Source organism: Camelus dromedarius, chromosome 29 (assembly GCF_036321535.1).
Source record: "Camelus dromedarius isolate mCamDro1 chromosome 29, mCamDro1.pat, whole genome shotgun sequence".
NCBI classification, from domain to species: Eukaryota; Metazoa; Chordata; class Mammalia; order Artiodactyla; family Camelidae; genus Camelus; species Camelus dromedarius.
This window is the reverse complement of record NC_087464.1, coordinates 15,465,033-15,484,718: the sequence shown is the minus strand read 5'-3', so window position 1 is coordinate 15,484,718 and position 19,686 is coordinate 15,465,033. Positions and strand designations below refer to the sequence as shown.

Sequence of the window (19,686 nt, the reverse complement as noted above, 5' to 3'; positions counted from 1 at the left end):
CTCCTTCCTATGAAGCGTAAAGGTAATAGGCACGCACACACTCACACCCTTTGCCCATCCTCCCAAAATAGTTATTTCATGATTTGGGAGGGTTAAATCAATATTCAATGTTTCTATTGGTAAGACTACACAAATATTGATAAAAGGGCAATGTTTCTACTATTCTTGTACATTTTTTGTTTCTTGGCATTAATAATCATCCCACATTTTCTTTTGCTTAGTTTTCTGTGTGCCTGTTGTTAAGTAACCAATAGAATGACAGCTGTCCTCTTGGAATGAGTCCCTTCTTTATGTAGAGATATCCAGGACTCCCTGCAATCCTGCTGCGGTCTGAGTTGCCTCTTCTCTGGGCTTGACACACACTGCCACCTGGAGGCGTCCCTTCCCCATCCTCCCTGGAGCACCCTTTGCCTCTCCCTGCTTTCCTCCTGCGTTTGGGTGGAGCACATCCTCCAGAAGCTTCTTTTTTAAAAGGATATGATAGGTAAATGTTTAAAAGTGTAGATTTCTTACACTACCTTTATTTTGTCTTCATGTTTGATCTGGAGTTTGGTTAGGCGTAGCACTTAAGGATGGAAGAATTCTGAGGTTATGACACCATTGTCTCCAAGTTTCTAGTGTTAAGAAGTCTGATGTCTTTCTGACTCCTGGTCTCTGATGTGAACCTTGTTTCTCCACTCTGGAGCCTTCTGGGTCTGCTCGTTACCCCCAGGGATTTAACTTCCACAGTGATGTGCCTTCGACTGGGTCTGCCTCTAGTCCTCTTGCCAAGCACCCGGTGAGCCCTTTGTCTTAGGAAATTCATATCCTTCAACTCCGAGACATTTCCCTCCTCTCTGTTTTCTTTCTTCTCTCCTTCTAAAATCCTATTTGTTAGGTATTAAAGTCCAAATGGAGCCTCTAATTCTCTTATCTCTTCTGTCCTATTTTCTCTCTCTTAATATTTCGGTCTATTTTCTGAAAGAGTGACAAACTTCATTTTCCAATTTTTTGTTGAATTTATAATTTATGCTGTGGTATTTTTAATTGTGAGGAAGTCTTTCTGTTCTTTAGATACTCCTTTTAAGTGCTCTTATTCACGACAGATAAGGAAGGATCAGTGTGTTGGGGTGGAGGATTCAGGAGATAAGGTTGGACACGCTGAGCGTGAGGCGTCATGAGACATGGGGAGGGAGATACCAGGCGGCAGCTGGACGTGACTCGGTCTCAGTGGAGGTCAGCTCCGGAGGCACAAATTGGGAAGCTGCCATCATGCAGCCTATTCATTTCACTCAGTATCTTGCTAAGTGTCACATCAACAGAGCAGGTACCCTGTCCTCCCACCCAAAATAGGAGCCTCACCCACCCCTCCAGTCCTATCACTCTTTTTTTCACCTGTTTTACTTTTGTCCTGGCCTTTGTCACCAGCTGACATGATGTTATGTTATATATTGATTTGCACATTATCCATCTCCTGCGCTAGGGTGTAAACTCCATGAGGGTAGATCTATTGGTTTTGTTCTCTGCTTTCTGTCCAGTGTCTAGAACAGTCACTGGCACGCACTCAGTGCACAAGTATTTGTCAGCTAAATGGAAACTTAAAGCCAACAGACTGGATGAGGAAGAGAAGGAGCACAGAGAAGAGGCAGTCGAGGCCCATGTCCTGAGGGCTGAAACACTCGGACTATGGGAGAGGAGGAGGGGGGAGAGAGAGACAGAGGAGCGACTGAGCAGTAGGAAGAGAATCACTCCAGAGAAGAGTCTCTGACTCAGGTGAGTGATGCTGAGGGACCTAGTGTTGGGAACTTAAACATATCTTGAAGACCTTCTTAGGCACTGACACTGTGAACCTCAGAGGAGAGGCTCTGCCCGCACTCGTCACCTTCTCCCCGTCTCGGGTCACCCGCAGGCCCACCTGGGGCAGGAGGAGGCGGCGGCAGTATGTTGCCATGGGCTCAGGTGAGAGCACAGGGCGTGAGTGTCCTGCCACGGCTGCGATGCCGGATAGACACTACCCGGCTGGAGACCAGCCCCCTGCCTGCTCCTCCTCCACCTCCTCACCCTGCCATCCTGCCCGGGTCTCTCATGGTCTCCAGGGACCAGTTCTTCCCACCCAGGCCAACAGAGTCATTCACCAGGCCTCCTGTCCTGGAACAGAGACCATCCCCTGGGTGCTGAGGGCCTGGGAAGGGCACCAGGGCAGGTACATGTGAGTTGAGACGAAGGACGAGGTGAGGACGTGCGCCCTCCCCCTGGTCCAGGAGGACGGCCCAGGGAGGATGCAGGCAGCAGTGGGTCTGGGGAGAGGTGGGGGTGGACTAGGGGGAAAGGGGGCTGGACACTAACCTGGGAAGCACCGTGGGGAAGCTAAACGGCTCGGGAAGAAGAGGCTGGAGGGCCCGGTGGTGCTGAGCTGCCCTGCTCTGCCTTCTCCCCGTGGGCCTGGGGTGGACCCTGACTTGCACTTTCCAGAATTGAGGGCAGAAGACCAGGAGGGAGTAGCCTCCATGGAGAGAGAGTTCCACCTGATGCCTGAGCAGGCTGGGTAGGTGTCATCGTGGTCCCATAAGTTTCCATGGTAGCTGTGAGAGTTGGGACTAATATCCCCATTTTACAGAGTTGAAGCCTGAGGCAGGAATTGCCGGGAATGAGTGGGGTCGCTAGGTAACAGAGGGCTCCTGGCTGTTTTCCAGCTCTGCTTTCTGAGGAGCTGCTCCAGGCCACCAGGAGAGGGTCTGCTGGGGATGACAGAGCTTGGGCTGAGAAGCCAAGCTTGGTTTCCTACTTGGTAAGATGGGAAATAACTCCCCCCACCCCAGGCAGGGACACCGGAGGACTGTGTAAGATGACGTGTGTGAAGCCCCGAGCACAGAACTAGTCACAAGGCAGCACCTTCCCGTCCTCCATCCTTACAACCTCAGTGAATAAAACCAGCGTTTGCAGACATCAGTCCAGCTGTGTCGGGACCCAGGCAGGCCGGGTCTAGAGGGGCAGCAGGGGCAGCTCCCCACTTCGATTAGGCTCAGTGGTGACAGTGCTGTCTGTGGGTCCCCACCACCCCCAGCTCGGCCCTGGGCACCCCACCTATGAGATCTCAATCCCCTCCAGCCCCTCTGATGCGCAGGGCCCCTGTGCCTCACAGAGGGAGCCACTCAAGCTAGGTGAGCTGGCTGCAGCTGGTGGTCCCCCTAGAGCCCCCAATCTCTGTGCTGCCACGTGACTGTGTGCCTCACTCCCTGAGAAGCTGTCTGTGCAGGAGGAAGGGAGCCCGGGGTGGGGCTGGAGCACAGCACAGGCTGCCCTCTGGGGTCCTGACCCCACCTTGGGGCCCACCTGGGAGTAGGGGGCGCACCCCAGCTTTCTCTCCCCTGGGGGCATCCAGGCCTAGAGCTGGAAGCAGGAAGTCGGGTTAGAGATTTCCTTTGGGAACACTTTTCCTCTGGGACTCTGGTTCCTGTCCTTTCAAGGAAGCCTGAAGCCCTAGAAGGAATGTTGGGCCCCTGGGAGTCAGGGAGCCTGGGGTCACCTTCCAGGCCAGGCTGCACCACTGCCCTGGCCCCTCCGAGCCTCAGCTCAGTGGCTGAGTCAGGGCATCTAGAAGGTCCCAGGAATAGCCCCCTGAGACTTAGAGGCCCATGCCCCTGACACCTCATGCCAGTGTCCCTCAGGCTGCTCTGCCTGCAAGGCAGCTTGGTGGATAAACGGCCCTCGTGCTCCCCCTGGTGGCCAGTTGCAGTCAGACATACAGCTGCACCCAGAAGCTTCCACATAACAGCAAAGATCAAGACCCTGCAACGGGGGAGACAGGGCAGGAGAGAACCCCAAGACGGAGCTGCACCTCCCCGCCCTCCCAGATCAGGTTCCCAGAGGTCAGTGGTGCCAAAAGGAGGCACTACCAATGTAAAGCAGTCTGAGTGAAAACCACTTAAGTTTGGAGTCTGATGGGCCTGGATTTGAATCTCTTGTGTTCTTTAATCTCGCCTCCTGTCCCTCATCCCTGCAGTGGGCTATTTAGGACATGTTCTGCAAGGCTGTGACCCTCTCTCTGCATGAACAGGCATCCAAAGGAGATGGAAGGGACAAGGCTGGACTGGTGACAGGAATCCACCTGCTAGTGCTCAACCCACAGGCCAGTGGTTCAAAGGTGGCTGCACATCAGTCACCTGATGTCAGGCAGTGCTTCTCAAAGCCGGTCCCTGGACCAGCAGCATAACATCAATGGGGAACTTGTTGGGAATTCAGATTCTTGGCTTCCACCCCAGACGTGCTAAATCAGAAACTCTGGGCTGGGGCCCAGCAGCCTCCAGGTGATGCCAATGTCGGGTCCAGTGTGAGAACCCAGTGCTTCAGTAGTGGGGGTGCTGAAAAAGCACCTCGGGTTAGTCCAGTGTCTTAGGCATCAGAATCACCTGTGGAGGTCAAAATACTCACAGGTGCCTGCCACGCCCCTACTCCCCTACCCTACACCCCACCCCCAGCGATTCTGGGTCAGTGAATCTGAAGTGGGATCCAGGTGTGGATTAAAATAAGTCTGCAGCTGATTCTAATCAGCAGTCACTGCTCTGGTTTTGGACCCTTCTCCCCATACACTACGCATGCCCTTCCTTCAGAGGGGGGCCCGGCAGCAGAGAGCAACTTCTCTCCTAGATCAGCGGGTGGTGCAGAGAATAATCATCAGTTATTGACATCTGGTGGCTGCTTGAGCTACTACAGGCCTGGTGCTGGGGGCTTTGTATCAACATCTCAAGAACCCTATGAATTGTTAGATTTCCCTATTTTATAGATGGAGAAACTGAGGCACAGAGAGGTTAAGTAACTCGCCTTAGGGCACACAGCTACTAAGTGGCAGATCCTGGATTCCAACCTAGTTCCCTCAGACTCCAGAGTCCCCTACTTTTCCTTCCTTGTTTTACAAATAAGAGGAGGGATGACTTGCTGAAGGTCACCAAGGGTGGCACCCATCACAGTTCCTGTACCTTTGCCTTGAAGCTCATCAGTACCGTGGCACCAACTTCAAGATGGGATGAATGGGCCTCTGAGCCAGGTGCCACCCCCAGGAAATAATGCCACCTTTCTGGGCAGAAATGTAGCTGGAAAGGGGAGGCAGAGACAGGAATGTGAATTAAGTCACACGGACTTCTGGTATTCACAGGATTCAAGGTGTTAAGGAAATTGTCACTAGCAGCCATCCTGGCTCAAATGTTTGTTGTCCTCTCGGTGCTGGGTCCTGTCCACCATTTCCCAGCTCTGAGAGAAGAAAGAAAAAGCCAAGAAGAGGATCCAAAGGAGTAAAGAAAATATAAAGCCATTTTACTGCTAATGATGCATTTTCCAAAAGCAAGGGAGATTTTGTCCCATAGACGAAGGCCTCTAGTCCATGGGGAGGGGGCTGGTTACCACCAGGCGGAGCCCTCACTGCTCTCGAATTCGCCGGGAGATTCGGTAGAGCTCCATCGTGGCCCTGGCGTCCTCCACGGAGTTGTGTCCCAACCGGCTGTCCTGCAGACACAGGCACAGAGTGGGGAACTGGGACGGGGCTGCATCCAGGTGCCCCGTGGGACCGGGCCTCCCCTGCTCACACCTGACTTCCAGGGCCCAACGTGGGTCTGTGGGTGAGTCTCCCCAGGCCTCCAACACCCTGGACTCAGCAGGTGGCTGGAGCAGGCCTGGCCTCACCCATTAGCACTAGGCCAGGTGTGGCCGCCACGAAGTCCAGTATCCTGAGAGCCAGGCTGTGCCCTTTTGAGTCCTAGACTTTAGAGTCCTGGAGGGAAGGCCAGGCCCCCAGAGCCGGGTGCAGCCCCAGCCTGGGAAGGCGGTGGTCCTCACCTGGATGTGGCGCCCGAGGAGGCGCTGGCTCAGCACGCGGAGGGACACACGTCTGCAGTACTGCAGGTTGGCCTCGCGCCACAGCAGCTTGTCGGCGGCCGTGTCGTATATGGCGTAGTTGCTCATGTTCTCCTTCAGTGCCTTGAAGTCATGCTTCAGGTCGTGACCCACCACCAGCTTGCCTTTCAGGAGCTGCAGGATCTGGCCAGGAAGACATGCACCCCACACATCACCCAGGTCCTCTGGGTGGGTGTGGGGCAACTTGGTGCCATCATGGAGGCTGGCGGAGAGCAGCCCCTCCTTAAGATGCTGTGTGACTATGAGCAAATCACCATCCCTCTCTGGGCTTCAAACATACATCATCGATAAAAAGAGGAGACTGGTCCAGGCCCCTCCTCACCCTCAACAGTTTCCTTCTGTGCAGAAGGCCCATCCCCACACCTTCCGTGGTTCCTGTGTGTTATAGCAATGGCTAGAACTTACTGAGCACGTCCCATGGGCCAGGCAGCCTCGAAGTATGTCACATACATTACATCATCTAATCCTTTCAAAAACCCTACAGTGGCAGGTGGAATAACCACCTCCCAAAGATGCCCACGCCCTAATCCCCAGGACCTGTGAACATGTTACTTGGCAAAGGGAAATTAAAGTTGCAGGTGGACTTTAGGTTGCTAATCAGATGATCTGATAATAGGCAGAATTTCTGGATTATCCAGGTAAGCCCAACATCACCCCAAGGGACCTTATATGTGAAGATCAGAGAGATCCGATGTGAGAACTTGATGGGCTGTCGCTGGCTGGGAAGGTGAGGGAAGGGCCGAGAGTCAGGAAGGCCGGCAGCCTTAGCAGCTGGAAAGGACAAAGGAACAGATCCTCTTGCAGAGGCTCCAGAGAGGAACAGCCCCACCCCCCCACCCCCGCCAAGACCTCAGTCTCAGCCCAGGGAGACCTGCGTGGGACTTCTGGACCACAGAACTGTAAGACAATACATTTGCATTGTTTTAAGCCACCGGGTCTATGGTTTTGTTACAGCAGGCATAGAAAACTCATACAGCTATGGGGCAGGTGGCAGGGGTCAGGCTGCGTTTAACTGAATTTTATAGATGAAAAAACTGAAGCCCTGACAAGTGCAGTAATTTACTCAAGGTGACTCTGACGGTTATAAACAAATTTTCAGGTTTTCCTTGACACTCCTCTCACAAAAGATGGAGTCTAACTCCCCTCACCTTAAACATGGCCTGGGCTGTGTAACGTCTGACCTCTCTGCGGGGCCAGTGTCCCGGCAGCCCTGAGTTACCTGAAGCCACCATGCTGGGGAGACCACCCTGAGGTAGGGAGATGTGCCCAAGAACGCCAGGACAGGTGGGTAAGCAAACCATCCCAGGATTCCAATCCTTGTCCTGCCAGATGCCTCAGCCAACCCGCTGTGCCCCTCTGCCAAGCCCTGCCCGGACTGCAGATGCTTGAGTGACGTAAATATTGACATTGTTTGGAGCATGGGCTTTTGGGGTGCCTCGCTAAGCACATGAGATACCTGGGACAGTCACACAGCTAGGTAGTGACAGAGCCAGGCCTCTAAGCCAGCAGGCTGGCTCCGGTGCCTGCGTGTCACCCACCATGTTATGCAGAAGGAGCCAGCCTGCTCCAGGCCTCCACCAGCCCAGTGGCCAAGCTGCGGAGGACACCCCAAGAGTGCCCCAGCCCTGTGCCCTGCACGTGTGCCTCCATTCCCACCTCCTCTCCCATGGTGGCCCCATGGAGAGCCTCAATCTTGGCCACACAGGTGGGTCACCTTTCCGTCCCTTGGCTGCCCCTGGGGAGGATGGAAGGGGAGCCTTGGGCCAGCTGTAACAGGCCCCGGCCGAAGAGCAGCTCACGCTGTCTCAGGCCCACCTTGGACAGCTTTCTGGCAGCCTTCATCTCTTCCACTGTGCCTGGCAAGGAGCCTTCTGGATGGCTCACACCCTCCCGTGTCCTGTTCCTGCTGCTGGTGTCCCCCACCCCAACACTACCATGCGGGGCCTTTGATATGCTCCCCCTTGTGGCCACTTTGCAGAAGAGGAGGCCGAGGCTCTGAAAGCACTGGAGGCAGGGTCTGTCCTGCTAGGGCAACAGGCGGCCTCACCAGCCTGCCCCGCCATTACCATGGTTCTGCTGGGGGCACCTCTGGACAGAGCCCCCGCCCAGCCTGGGGACTGGGGAAAGCGCGCTCGAAGAATGAAGCTGGGCCGCCCCATGAGAGACACCAGCATTTGTCACACTTGAGCTTAGGAGGTACTTGGACTCGGATGCTGCTTTTCTAACAGGTAGTGCCCATGCTGCTGGTCTGGGTGACCAGGGCGCACGACCTCAGAGCAGCGGCTCCAGGGGACTCCTCCGAGTGGGGGAAAGCGCTCTGGCCGGCACCCAGGGCAGGGGTAGAGGCGCAGGCCGGCTGTGGGCCACATGCCTTTCCTTGCTGACATCTTTATGTTTCTGAATAACGTGGTCTGTTTTCCCGGTCTAGGGGCTGGCTCAGGCCCAGTTTACGCAAAGCTCTGAGGGGACTGTCCACGCATCCCAGTGTCGGCCGCAGCCAGTCCCAGGCGTAAAAGGGCCAAGTCATCATGAGGTGGTTTCCTGAGAAATTCATCACTTCCTGAGCCCAAGGGCCCCCAAAGGGGCTACATTCAGGACCATGAGACTCATCATGAGACAAATAAAATAAGAGGGGGTGGACAAGCAGAAGAAAGGAAGAAGACGTAGGGAAAACAGAAGAGTTTATCTGGCAGAGAGACGCCAGCTCTTCAGAATAAAGATGCTGGGCACCTGGTAGGAAAGGCTACTGGGACTTGCTGTGTGGTCTCAGGGAGGTTGAAGACCACCTCTGGGCTTCAGTTTCCCCATTTGTAAGGGGAGGGCCTGGTAAGGTGAGGCTCCACAGACTTTCTGAGGTCAGGCTGGGAGGGAAACCCAGGAAAGGGAGAGGGGCCAGCTGGCAGAGCCTCAGGGCTCTGTGACCTGCTGGCAGCTGACCTGCCCTGAATCAGTGTCATGAGGCTGGTGTGTCAAACGCAGGGGCGGCTCGGATTCCTGGAAAGAACTGGAGTGGGCAGGGGAAAGGGACATTCATCCATCTGTTCTCATCACCTGGCACTGTGCCAGGTACTTTCCTCGCTTCATCATGAGGCCTCTCAACAAGAATAATCTTCCTTTGATTTTATGGTGAAGGAGGCTGGGGATCAGAGAGGGTAAGAGGCTTGCCCAGGTCACACAGTTGATTGCCAAGATGCAGTGTCCGGATCTGCCTGACCCTGTCACTATTATTATAGTTGTTATTATTACCACCTACTGGGAACCGTGGGGCTCTGTTAGCATTATTAATTTCAGAGTGCAGAGCACTGCTGGGCCTTGACAGCACTCAGTGAAGATTTCTTGAACTGGGAATATGGCCCCTATAAGGCGGGGATTATCATATCATCTTATCAACAGGGAAGGGGAGATGCAGAGTGGTGTGTACCCACGTCACATGCGGGGGGTGGGGGGTGACAGGCCCAGTCCGCCTGCATTCTCTCCCCACTGTGTTTCCCCTCTAGTGCAAGTATTTCCCAGATGGTCCTGATCAAAAAATCACCTGGGGGACCTCGTGAAAAATCCAGAGGACAGGACCCTACTCTTCACCTACTGAATCAACAGTACCAGGAGAGGGGCATTAGCAAAGGTTCCAGGGTGTTCTTCCCTACTGCCAAGTTTGGAAATCCCTGCACAGAAGCCTGTCCAGCAGCTCAGAGCCCGCCACCTCCACTGTGCCTCTGTCTTTCCATCTTTCTACTGGTTCATGCATCCATTCATCCATTCCTGGCTGCCAGGAGACGTGATTCTAAGGGCCTCTGAAGAGCGTTGCCCTTGTGGAGGCCCGGGTCCCCTACTGTCATCTTCAGGAGTGGCTCTGGTCCCCCTCTTTCCTCCTGTCCCCTGCCAAGCTCTCCAGGTGCCCCTGTCCCCAGCTCGTGTCTGCTTCCCACAAGGCAGCTTACGTGGGGTAAACCTGGATGGCGAGGTTTACCCTCATCCATCTGGCTGAGCCCCAGAGAGGCCCGACGAGGCACTCTGACCCAGGCAAGGGCTACCCACGGGTACAGCTGCAATCACTCCCTGTTCACAAGCCACTGTCACCTCCTGTTTCCCACCTAAACCACGATGCCACCCAAGATTCAGTTTCTTTATTTACAACTAACAGTCATTGTTATTCCCCGACCTAAGTCACGGGGTGGATGCTACTGCCATACTGGGTTAACATTAAAAGAGCATTTAGTTACAAGAGTGAGTTACAAGCAATTAACAATTACTGTTAGATTGAAAAATTAATTAAAAAAGCATGAACCTGCCAGGTGAGAGCCCTGAATCTGAGCACTGAGTTGTATCCCAGCTTGCTGTGTGGTCCTGAGCACATCACCACCCTTCTCTGGACCTCGGTCTCCTCAGGGTTCCCTCCTGTACTGACAGTCTGATTTGTGGGGCTCTCTGTAGACCAGGGTTCCCAACCTTGGCATTATTAGCATTTGGGGCCAGATGCTTCTTTGGTATGAGTGTTTAGCCTGTGCACTGTAGGATGTTCACCATCATCCCTGGCCTCAATCCACTGGATGAAAGAATCAGCTCCCCGCCTCACTTATGCCAAACAAAAATGTCTCCAGGTACTGCTACAAGTCCCCCCGGGGGCAACATCACAGTGCATTGAGAACCACTGCTCTAGAAGACAGTCAGACCTACAGGTGTCAGAAGATAATGAGGCAATTACCTTGCGTTGTAAAAGCGATGTAATCAGATTACAAAAAAAAATAAAAATAAGAAAGAGAAGTAGGTGAGGGGAACCCACTCAAAATCTCAGTGCCTGGTGGCAGCACCGTTCCTCGGTGGAATTGGGGGCTTAGTGTCTCCCCAGAGCCCTCCTGGCTTCTATGGCCTAGTCTGTGGCTCGCCGCTAGCCAGGCCCACTCACCGCTCCTGTGGGAGGGAGAGACCGGTTGGTGAGTGGCCTTTGAGAAATAACTGTGTGACACCAATGCCTGGTGAGCCCTAGACTCACCTAAGAGGTGTCACCTGGCCTGAGGGGACTGATAAATGGCTGATAGGCTTCTGCCCTTTGGGGTTAAAACACTGTGGGTGATGAGTGGGATCCAGCTGCCTCCTTGTCTTCGTTCATGAAAACCAATGATGGCGGCTGCCTTGTACCACACCCCCCCCACCACACTGCGCCGACACTGCCCTTAGCGTTCACAGAGCGCATTTACACACTTTCATCATGGGATCAGAACATTACAGAGCAAGCCCTGGGGCCAGAATTTGTCTCTGCTCCACCCCTTCCTTGCACAGTTTGCTCAGCCTTGTGCCTTAGTTTGCTCATCTATAAAATGGGTTGCAGTGGGAGTAAAGGCAATGGTGTGTTAAAAAGTGCTTAGAATAAGGCCTGGACAGGATGCTGGATATCCCTGTGCTACTTCATCTCCCCTGTGTTGCAGAGGGGCCTACTGCAGGGCACAGGGAGGTTTGGCAACAAGCCAGAGGACACAGGAAAATCAGATGACAGAGCTCAGATTGGACCCACATCCAGCCAAGTCTAAAGGCAGTGAGCTTGCTCTCTGCCCCCTGGGCTAGATGTGTATAGCTGCACCTTGACAGCAAAGGCCAACACGAGGACAGAGGCGATTCTGTTCCATGCGGCTGCCAGAACTCCTGCATTGTATAAATCAATTCAACTCCAATCCCGGAAACATTCTCAGGGCAACTTCTGTGTGCCAAGCACAACGTCCAACCTGGGGGCAGAGGAAGTACAGGGCAGGAGCTGTGGAGCTAGGCAGGCCTGAGTGGGTGGCTAGGTAAGCTTTAAAGTGTGTGAGCTGCACCTGTATGTAGCAAGGAGGGCAAGGGTGGGGTGGGGTGGGGAGGGGGAGGGGTGGGGAAGGGCATCACACAGGACTCCTCTGGCCTGGACCGGCCAGAATGTCAGTATTTCTAAGGGAATGGATAAGGGACGGGGAGAGTAGGGTTGGGCTGAACCACAGGAGGGCAATGGCTGAGCTGAGAGAAGGAAGAAAAGGCAGGTAGGTGGGGTGTGGAGGACCATGGACGTTGGGCTGGAGAACCTTAGGCAATGGGGAGTCTTAGCACTATTTGAACAGGGGGGTGGGGATGGGGACGAGGGCTATGATCTGAGCCAGGTCTGGGGAAGTTTCTTGGGCAGCAGGGTAGGAGATACTGGCAACGAGCCTGTCTGGAGGGCCAGAACCTAAGACCATGGCTCTCCAGGGAAGTTGGAGAAGGGTCCTGGATGTATTATCTGGGTTTCCACCCTATTCTCTCACAGGCACACAGTGAGCATCAGCAATGAACTGGGCACTATCCTTAGGGCTACCAGCCATGTCACTATTCCCAACCTACAGGAGGCCAGGGAGGAGGCACTACACTCCTTTTTCATGATGAGAAAACTGAGGCTCAAAAAGATTCAATAAATTGCAAAGGTCACAGAACCAGTAAGTAATGGAGCAGGAAATATGCACCCCAGATGTGGTTCCAAAGAGCTGCCTGGTCTTCAGATCCCTGCCTCCCCCGCTGAATGGCTAAGTATCCACTCTGGGCAGTGCTCCGTGTTACTCACTGTAAGGGCCTGGCATAATCTCCAACTGAGAAACAAAAGCATTTCGGCACCAAGTCTGGATGAGGACCGAGGAGTCCCAGCTCCCAGGCCAGTGCCAAGGGCGTCCATGGAAATGCATTTCTCCGCTGCCTCCTCTCCCCCTGCTCTGGGCTCTTCTGCTCTTTCTGCCCCATAATGGGAAGGGAGGCTGTGGAGGAGAAGAAGGCATGGGTCCGTGCAGCCCGCCTAACTGCTCAGTGGGGATCTGACTGTGGGCAACTCCAAGCAGTGTCCCTGGGCCTCCCATCAGCACCTGAACAGACCCTCCTCTTCTTTACATTGCACCCCTTCCCAGTGGCTCACCGTTGTTCTCCTCTGTCCTAATGCTTCCTTTTTTCCCATCGTCTGGGATGACTAATGACCAAAGCCCTTGCAACTGCTCCCCGGGGGCCCTGACTCTTCTCTCTGCTGTCAACTCTCTCCTCACTCCCATCCATCCTCCCCAGCAGCCCCGTTGAGGTTTTCTTGACAGTGGTTTTGATCCTGCCGTGCTCTTGCTCAAGAATCTTCCATGGCTCTCGACGGCCCACTGAGTTGCATACAGATTCCTCCCATCCCTTGCAAATAGCACCAGCCTCATGGAGTCTTTCCAGAACCACCCTGATGTACTGTGCCCTGCCCTCAGGGCTCCTCAGTATCCCCTTAGTACTTCTAGAACAGTGTTGTCCAATAGAAAAATATATAATGTGAGCCACGTATGTAACTTTAGATCATCCAACAGCCATATTTAAAAAGGTAAAAAGAAATAGGTGAAATCAGTTTTACTGTGTTTTATTTAACCTAATATATCAAAAATATTACTATTTCAATAAACAGTTTATATAAAAAATTATTGAGGTAATTTCTGATTTTTTTATACAAGTCTTTGAAATCCAGTGTGTATTTTACACTTATAGCAAATCTCAGTTCAGACCAGCCACTTTTCAGGTGTCCACCCACCACACGTGACCGGTGGCCCCCTGCTGGACACACAGCTCTAGAGGATTGGAGCCTTCCTCATTCTATTATCTGAACGTATGTGAATTATTTACTAGTATGGGTTGAATTGTGTTCCCCTCTCCAATTCATTTGTTGAAATCCTAACCCTCAGTACCTCAAAATGTGACTTCTTTGGAAATAGGGTCATTGAAGGTATTATTGTTAGGATGAGGTCATACTGGAGTAGGTTGGGTCCCTAACCTATATGACCGGGGTCCTTATAAAAAGGGGAAATTTGAGTACAGAGACAAGCGCACAGGGAGAATGCCATGTGAGCACGAAGGTGGAGATTGGGCCATATTTCTCCAAGTCAAGGAACCAAAGATGGCCAGCAAATTGTCAGAAGCTGAGAGAGAGACACAGGCAGGTTCTCCCTCGCAGCCCTCAGAAGGAACCAGCTCTGCAGACACCTTGATCTCGGACTTCTAGCCTCCAGAACTGTGAGACAAGACATTTCCGTTGTCTAAGCCACCCATTTGTGGTACTTTTTTACAGCAGCCCTAGCAAACCAATGTTTGGTTTGTGAGGCTCAAGAGAGCCTCAGTTTCCTCATCTGGGATGTGAGGACTATTAAGCAACAATCAGAGCAGCTAACAGTTTCTGAGGACTTACACACACACTCTCTCCAGGCACTTCCTCCTTCCTCTCAATAACCCTATGAAATTGCTATCATTATCACCCTCATTTTCATTTCCAGGTGGAGAAATGGGGTACAGAGAGGGTGAGGAACTTGCCCAAGGTAACTTAGCAGGTGAGGAACAAAGCCAAGATTCAAACCTGGCCTTCTTAGCTCTGTGCTAACGGCTCCTGGCGGGCTGTTTGGTGAATGGCTCCTGGGTGGCAAGTGCTCAGGAGAACGGCGGGTGAGTGACCGGTGCTCAGGAAACAGTGGCCATTGTTGTGGCCGTGTCTCCAGCGCCTGGAGCCTGGCACGCACAGTGTGGGATTGCGGCGAACCTCAGCTCCCTGGGTTCTACCTGAACTTCCCCCAGATGAGTTCACCTTCCCAGAAATGACGAACCCTGGTGCCACTTTTACAGTGATTAAGTTTCCTTTTCACCTAGTGATTCAGAGAAACAGAAAGTAAACTGGAGAAGATGTCACAATAAGCTGGAGGGCAAGAGGGTGGAGATCTTGGGGTGGCATACTGACTTCTGTGAGTGGATGGCCTGCTGCAGGTCTGGAAGTGAGCTTCCCCTCACTCAGCCCAAGGGGCTCTGGCCTGTCCTCCAAGATCAGGAAGGCCCCCTTCCAAGGGCCCAGCCAGTGACCTGCCCATCATCTCCCCACAGGGCTCCCCAGGGACAGCCAGGTGAAGAAGAAAGAATGGGGAATTAGCCCCCAAATCATTGTGCAGGGAACATCAGGCAGGATTCTGTTTCCCCATCACAAGACCAGTAAAGTAGACCAGATGCCCTGAAGGCTGCTCCCAGATGTGAGTCTAAGGCTGTCTGATGGCAGGAAGCCTTCTCAGGGACAGACACACCAACGGGTTTCTCCCCACACAGGGGTGGCAGGGAATCTTATGTGGCTGGGGTCACAGGTCACAGATTTGGCAACCGAGGAAGGTGCCAGGGAAGTGTGGGCGGTCTAGGGGATTGTCTGCATCTTTCATTGGCCTAGCCGGCACATGGCCCTTCACTTACCTCCAGCCTGGCCACGGCGAACGGGACAGCCCCCTCCATGCTCTGAGCGGTGATCCCGCTGACAGGGGTTCTGTAATCAGTGATCTCCCCCTCGGGCCGGATGAACTTGTCGTAGAGCACGGTTCCGTGGATGTCCACGAGGCTGCAACGAGCCAAGCCGCTCTCCCGAAAGGGCCCCAGCCCCACCATCTCGCAGTCCATGGCCACCACATCCATGCCTCTCGCCATGTTCCACCAGGACCCTCAGATGTGCTGGAGAGGGGGCGGCAGGAGAGGTATCACTCGAGGGCCAGCCGAGGCCCCAGGCATCCTCAGCCACCTCCCAGCCAGCCTACACCCTCTGCCCTGCCCTTTGTCACAAACACCACCTGGCACAGAAGGAAGTTGGCCTCTTGCCACCCCAGCTGACTTCTTCAGCATGGCCGTCCCGGGGTCTCTCTCTGGTCCTGCCTGGCAGCCTTAGGAACAGGAGGCCCCCTCCCACCACCTCCTCTGGCCGCTACTCAGGAGAAATGCCTTGAACCCTCCATCCTGTCTCCCGTTCTCACCTGTCTGCCTCTAGGGTGTCACTCCACGACTACTGCAGTTGCTCTTAGCAGTGACTCATCTCTGACTTCAAGCCGGGAATCCTGACCGTTTCAGTTTCTGGTTCGTTATCAAGTGAAGTCAGGGGTGGGAGGCCGGGCACATGGGCTGGGCTGCTCCATTTCCTCTGGCTGCCGGCAGGTGGGGAGCTCCGTGGCCTAAGTCAGGACTGATGAAGCTGGCACGCCCCCTGTCTGGGTGTCCCCCCTTGTCCCCTGCCCTCCCCCTAACCGCTGAAGCCCTCCCCCACCTCAGATGACGCAGCTGAGTGGATGGAGTGCATTGCAACAGCTGTCTTTCCTTTCTTACCCTCCGCCCAGAGAACAAACATCCCCAGGACTTGAGCCCAGGGAATGTCCCACAACTTCCGGGCAGCCACTGATCTGACACTCTGTGAGGTCTTTTACAGGGGCTGGGAGAGCTGGCTCTTGGGACACTGAGGCTATTAATTGGGAAGGGCCGGCAAAGGCCCAGCAAAGGCCAGCAGGCAGTGAGGGGGCCTCATAGCCCCCACTGGTTCAGGGGTGCCTCAGAAATGGCCATCTGTCTGCCCTCAACGCTCTCTGCCTCTGACTGGGCTGACAGTTGAGGACAAAGAAGCAGCTGTGGAGGGAGATTCCACCAGCCCCACCATATTTCCTAGGGGCTACTCTCTCCCAGGCTAGAACTTTGACCCCTTAGAACAGTGCCTGAACATAGGGAGCACTCAGTATTTACTGAATAAATGAGTGAGTTATAACTGGGGCAAAAACAGAATCAGCTATAATGAGGAAATCATTCATCAGACGAGATTGAATGATGAGTTGGGAGCTCCCCATCTTCCCTCCTTCCCCAGATCCATACAGGACAAGCTTTGAGCAGTCAGATCTGATTGTCCGCAGTTGTCACAAAGATTTGTGGCTTAGAAAGAAATTTCCCCAGGTACTTGGTGTTTTCACCGAGTGACATACAACTTCATTTAACAGATCTCAAAAATAAAACCAGATACTGAAATATGTTTAAAGGATAAGGCATTGTTCCTGTTTGTTGTTCAACTGGTTCAAATTTGAGTTAGGAGTTGTGTTTGGTTCCTATTTTTGAATGAGCAACTTTTGCTTGAATTCAGACTGGGAACTTTTTGTTTCTCAGATGCATAAAGGCTTGTTATTCTGATTTAGGGGGAGATGAAGTAAAATTCCTGTTACTTTAAATGATTGTGCATTGAAAAAGTAACCCTCTAAAGATCCAGTTGGAGGTTTCTGTTTCTACAATCCCCATAGGACCCCACATCCCTCTGGTTGAACTGCACACATCAACGTCCCCACTGCAGGCCTCACCCCCTCACCTCCTCTAGCCTCCCTGGGACTCGGAACACATTCCTGCCCCTCCGATTTTTTCCCCATGGTCGTTGTGGGCCTGCTCCATGGTCAGGTCCAAATCTGCACCTTCAAGTCTTCCCTGCGTTTCTCTTTTCTACGCATGGCCCTGCCCCAGTCCTCACCTGCCCCAGCTGGCACCGGGGTCTCCCCACCTCCTTCATGCCCTGCTCTCAATTGTCCTTCAAATCTTACCAGATTAATTTTCCCAAAACCTAATATCTTGCATTGTTTGTCACAGCACTTTGCTCAAGAACTTAGTGTTGTCAAATCAGAAACAAAAATCAAAATTCAAACCTCAACTCCCGCACAGTTCCCAAGACCCTCTTGCATGCATCGTACCTGTCTTTCAATCTCATCTTGGACCACTGTCTTCACGTTGTCAAAATGGTGACTCTTCCCAGTGCTTCAATAGGTCATCCTGCCTCCTTTACTTTTTAAAAATTTTTTAATTTTTAATTTAATTTTTTGTGAGGGAGGGGAGGTAATCAGGCTTATTTTTTAAATAAATAAGATGTTAATAATTGAGTAATGTCTAATTAATAAATTAATTTAATTAATATCTAATTAATAAATAACTAGGTTTATTTACCTTGGCAGAGGTACTGGGGATTGAAGCCGGGACGTTGTGCATGCTAAGCACACGCTCTACCACTGAGCTGTACCACCGGCCTCTCTCCTTCAGAGGTGTGTCATTCCTTAATTCATTCACCACATGCTAGGGGAGGACAGACCTCCGCCTTCAGGTGGAGGAGACAAAGGTCAGCCCCTCTCCTACACCTTCACCCACACCCCCTTCTCACCTCCTTTCCCAGCACTGGCCTTTTCTGTCCCCAGAGCCTGGACATGTGCTGTCCCTAGTCTGGAAAGCTTCCTGCAGGTTATCTCTCTGGTTTGTTCCCTTTCCCTCCCTTCTCTCACCAACGCCTTCCTGGCCTCTATCTTAAACTGCACCTCCTATCCCCTTCCCTGGGTCTCTTGCATAGAAATTCGCATCCCCTGAAATACCGCAAAGTTTACTTGTTCACTTAACTTTCCCCCTCCCATTTGTTTGGTTTGCTGTGAGGGCCCCCAGCACCTGGAATCCTGCGTGGATCATGCTGACTGTTTTCAAGTGTATTGTCTTTGTGCTCTGAGGATAGACCCAGGCACTGGCGAGCAGTGCCTAGGGGAGGAATCCCTGACCCCAGCCAGGAAGGTGGGCTGGGAATTCCCTAGCGATGATGCGTCCCAGTTTTACCTGGTGTCACTCATCGGCCAGACCAAGTCCACGAATCTCAGTGGTTCAGGGGACAGCAGGAAAGTGAGTCACTCAGAGCAAACCTCTCAGCCTTACAAGACACACATTCTGCCACAGTTGGCCCACCTCTCGTGCCTGTAGCAGGTACAAAGGTTACCACTGTGTGGCCTTCTCTGAAGCCCCAGCAGAGTACAGGGCGCAGGCCAGGCAGATGATTCATAGCAATGGGCCAGATACCTCTCCCCACAGGCAACCTGCCCTTGGAAATCCAGCTCAGCCTTCTCCAACCTCAGCCAGACACGGACCCCTAAAGTATGTATGTAAATTTGTAAGTTACATACCACAGATGGAACCATCGCAGTCAAATACCAGCAACTGTATGTGGTTCAACTTTAAACAGGTCAAACTGTACCAAAGGAATACATTTTTTTAAGACAGATATAAAAAGAATGAGTTAAAAATAAACTATATACCAATAAACATGTGAAAAAGATGCTTAGCATCACTACCAGGGAAATGCAAATCAAAACAAGATATCACCCCATGTCTGTCAGAATGGCTATTCTTAAAAAGACCACAAATAACAAATTGTCAGAGAGGATGTGGAGAAATTGGAACCCTTGTTCACTGTTAGTGGGAACGTAAAAGTGTGCAGCCACTGTGCAAAGTGAACACAAAAAATTGTGTTCCTCAAAAACACAATTGTAGTCCTTAAAAAATTGAACACAGAATTACCATGATCCAGCAATCCCACTTCCAGGTATACACCCAAAAGAACGGAAAGCAGGGTCCTGAAGAGATATAGCAGCATTATTCACAATAGCCCAGGACAGGGGCATAACCCAAATGCCAGTGGACGGATGGTTAAACAGAAGGTGGCAGGTACCTCCAAATGATTAGTCAGCCTTAAAATGGAAGGAAATTCTGACACACACTGCAACCTCAGAGATGAACTCTGAAGACATTATGTTAACTGAAATAAGCCAGATGCAAAAAGGCAAATACTACAGGATTCCACTTATAGGAAATATCTACTCAAATTCATAGAAACAGAAAGTAGAACTGTAGTTGCCAGGAGCTGAAGGGAGGAGGGAATGAGGGGTTATTGTTTACTGAGTAGAGTTTCAGTTTTGCAAGATGAAACAGTTCTGGAGACTTAGTTGCACAACAAAGTGAATACATTTAACAAACTTAACTCTACACTTAAAAGTGGTGAAGATGGTAAATTTACATTATCTATTTTCATTTAAAACTAAAAAAATTTTAAGAGAAAAAAGTGAGTACATACCTTCAGAGAAACAAGTTTAATAAAATTGTGCTCTATATAACAGGGCAGTTATAAAATTAAAAAAGAAACATATTCTGCAGTTCTAGTATTTTCTTGCCACATCCCATAGC

At 52.1% G+C, this 19,686-nt stretch overlaps 1 protein-coding gene and 1 long non-coding RNA gene across 5 annotated transcripts; both read right to left on the bottom strand.

The window, feature by feature from the left end:
• Positions 1 to 5,268: 5,268 nt before the first annotated feature.
• ISG20 (interferon stimulated exonuclease gene 20) lies at positions 5,269 to 15,848 on the bottom strand. Of its 2 annotated transcripts, none has more exons than XM_010975728.3 (4): positions 15,657 to 15,848; positions 15,109 to 15,360; positions 5,809 to 6,009; positions 5,269 to 5,478 (listed from the first exon to the last, which is right to left on the bottom strand). In XM_010975728.3, exons 2-4 carry the CDS (start codon positions 15,334 to 15,336, stop codon positions 5,392 to 5,394), a joined length of 516 nt encoding a protein of 171 aa, XP_010974030.1. In that variant the 5' UTR covers positions 15,337 to 15,360; positions 15,657 to 15,848; the 3' UTR covers positions 5,269 to 5,391. The 2 variants fall into 2 exon arrangements, with proteins under 2 accessions (XP_010974030.1, XP_010974031.1); XM_010975729.3 differs by lacking the exon at positions 15,657 to 15,848 and adding an exon at positions 15,477 to 15,650.
• Positions 15,849 to 15,955: 107 nt separating this feature from the next.
• On the bottom strand, positions 15,956 to 19,265 carry LOC135319595 (uncharacterized). Of its 3 annotated transcripts, XR_010378392.1 has the most exons (4): positions 19,024 to 19,265; positions 18,630 to 18,694; positions 17,641 to 18,423; positions 15,956 to 17,481 (listed from the first exon to the last, which is right to left on the bottom strand). It is a non-coding gene; the product is annotated as an uncharacterized LOC135319595 (long non-coding RNA). The 3 variants fall into 3 exon arrangements; XR_010378391.1 differs by having other exon boundaries at positions 17,641 to 18,694; XR_010378393.1 differs by having other exon boundaries at positions 15,956 to 17,476; positions 17,641 to 18,694.
• Between the last annotated feature and the right edge of the window lie 421 nt (positions 19,266 to 19,686).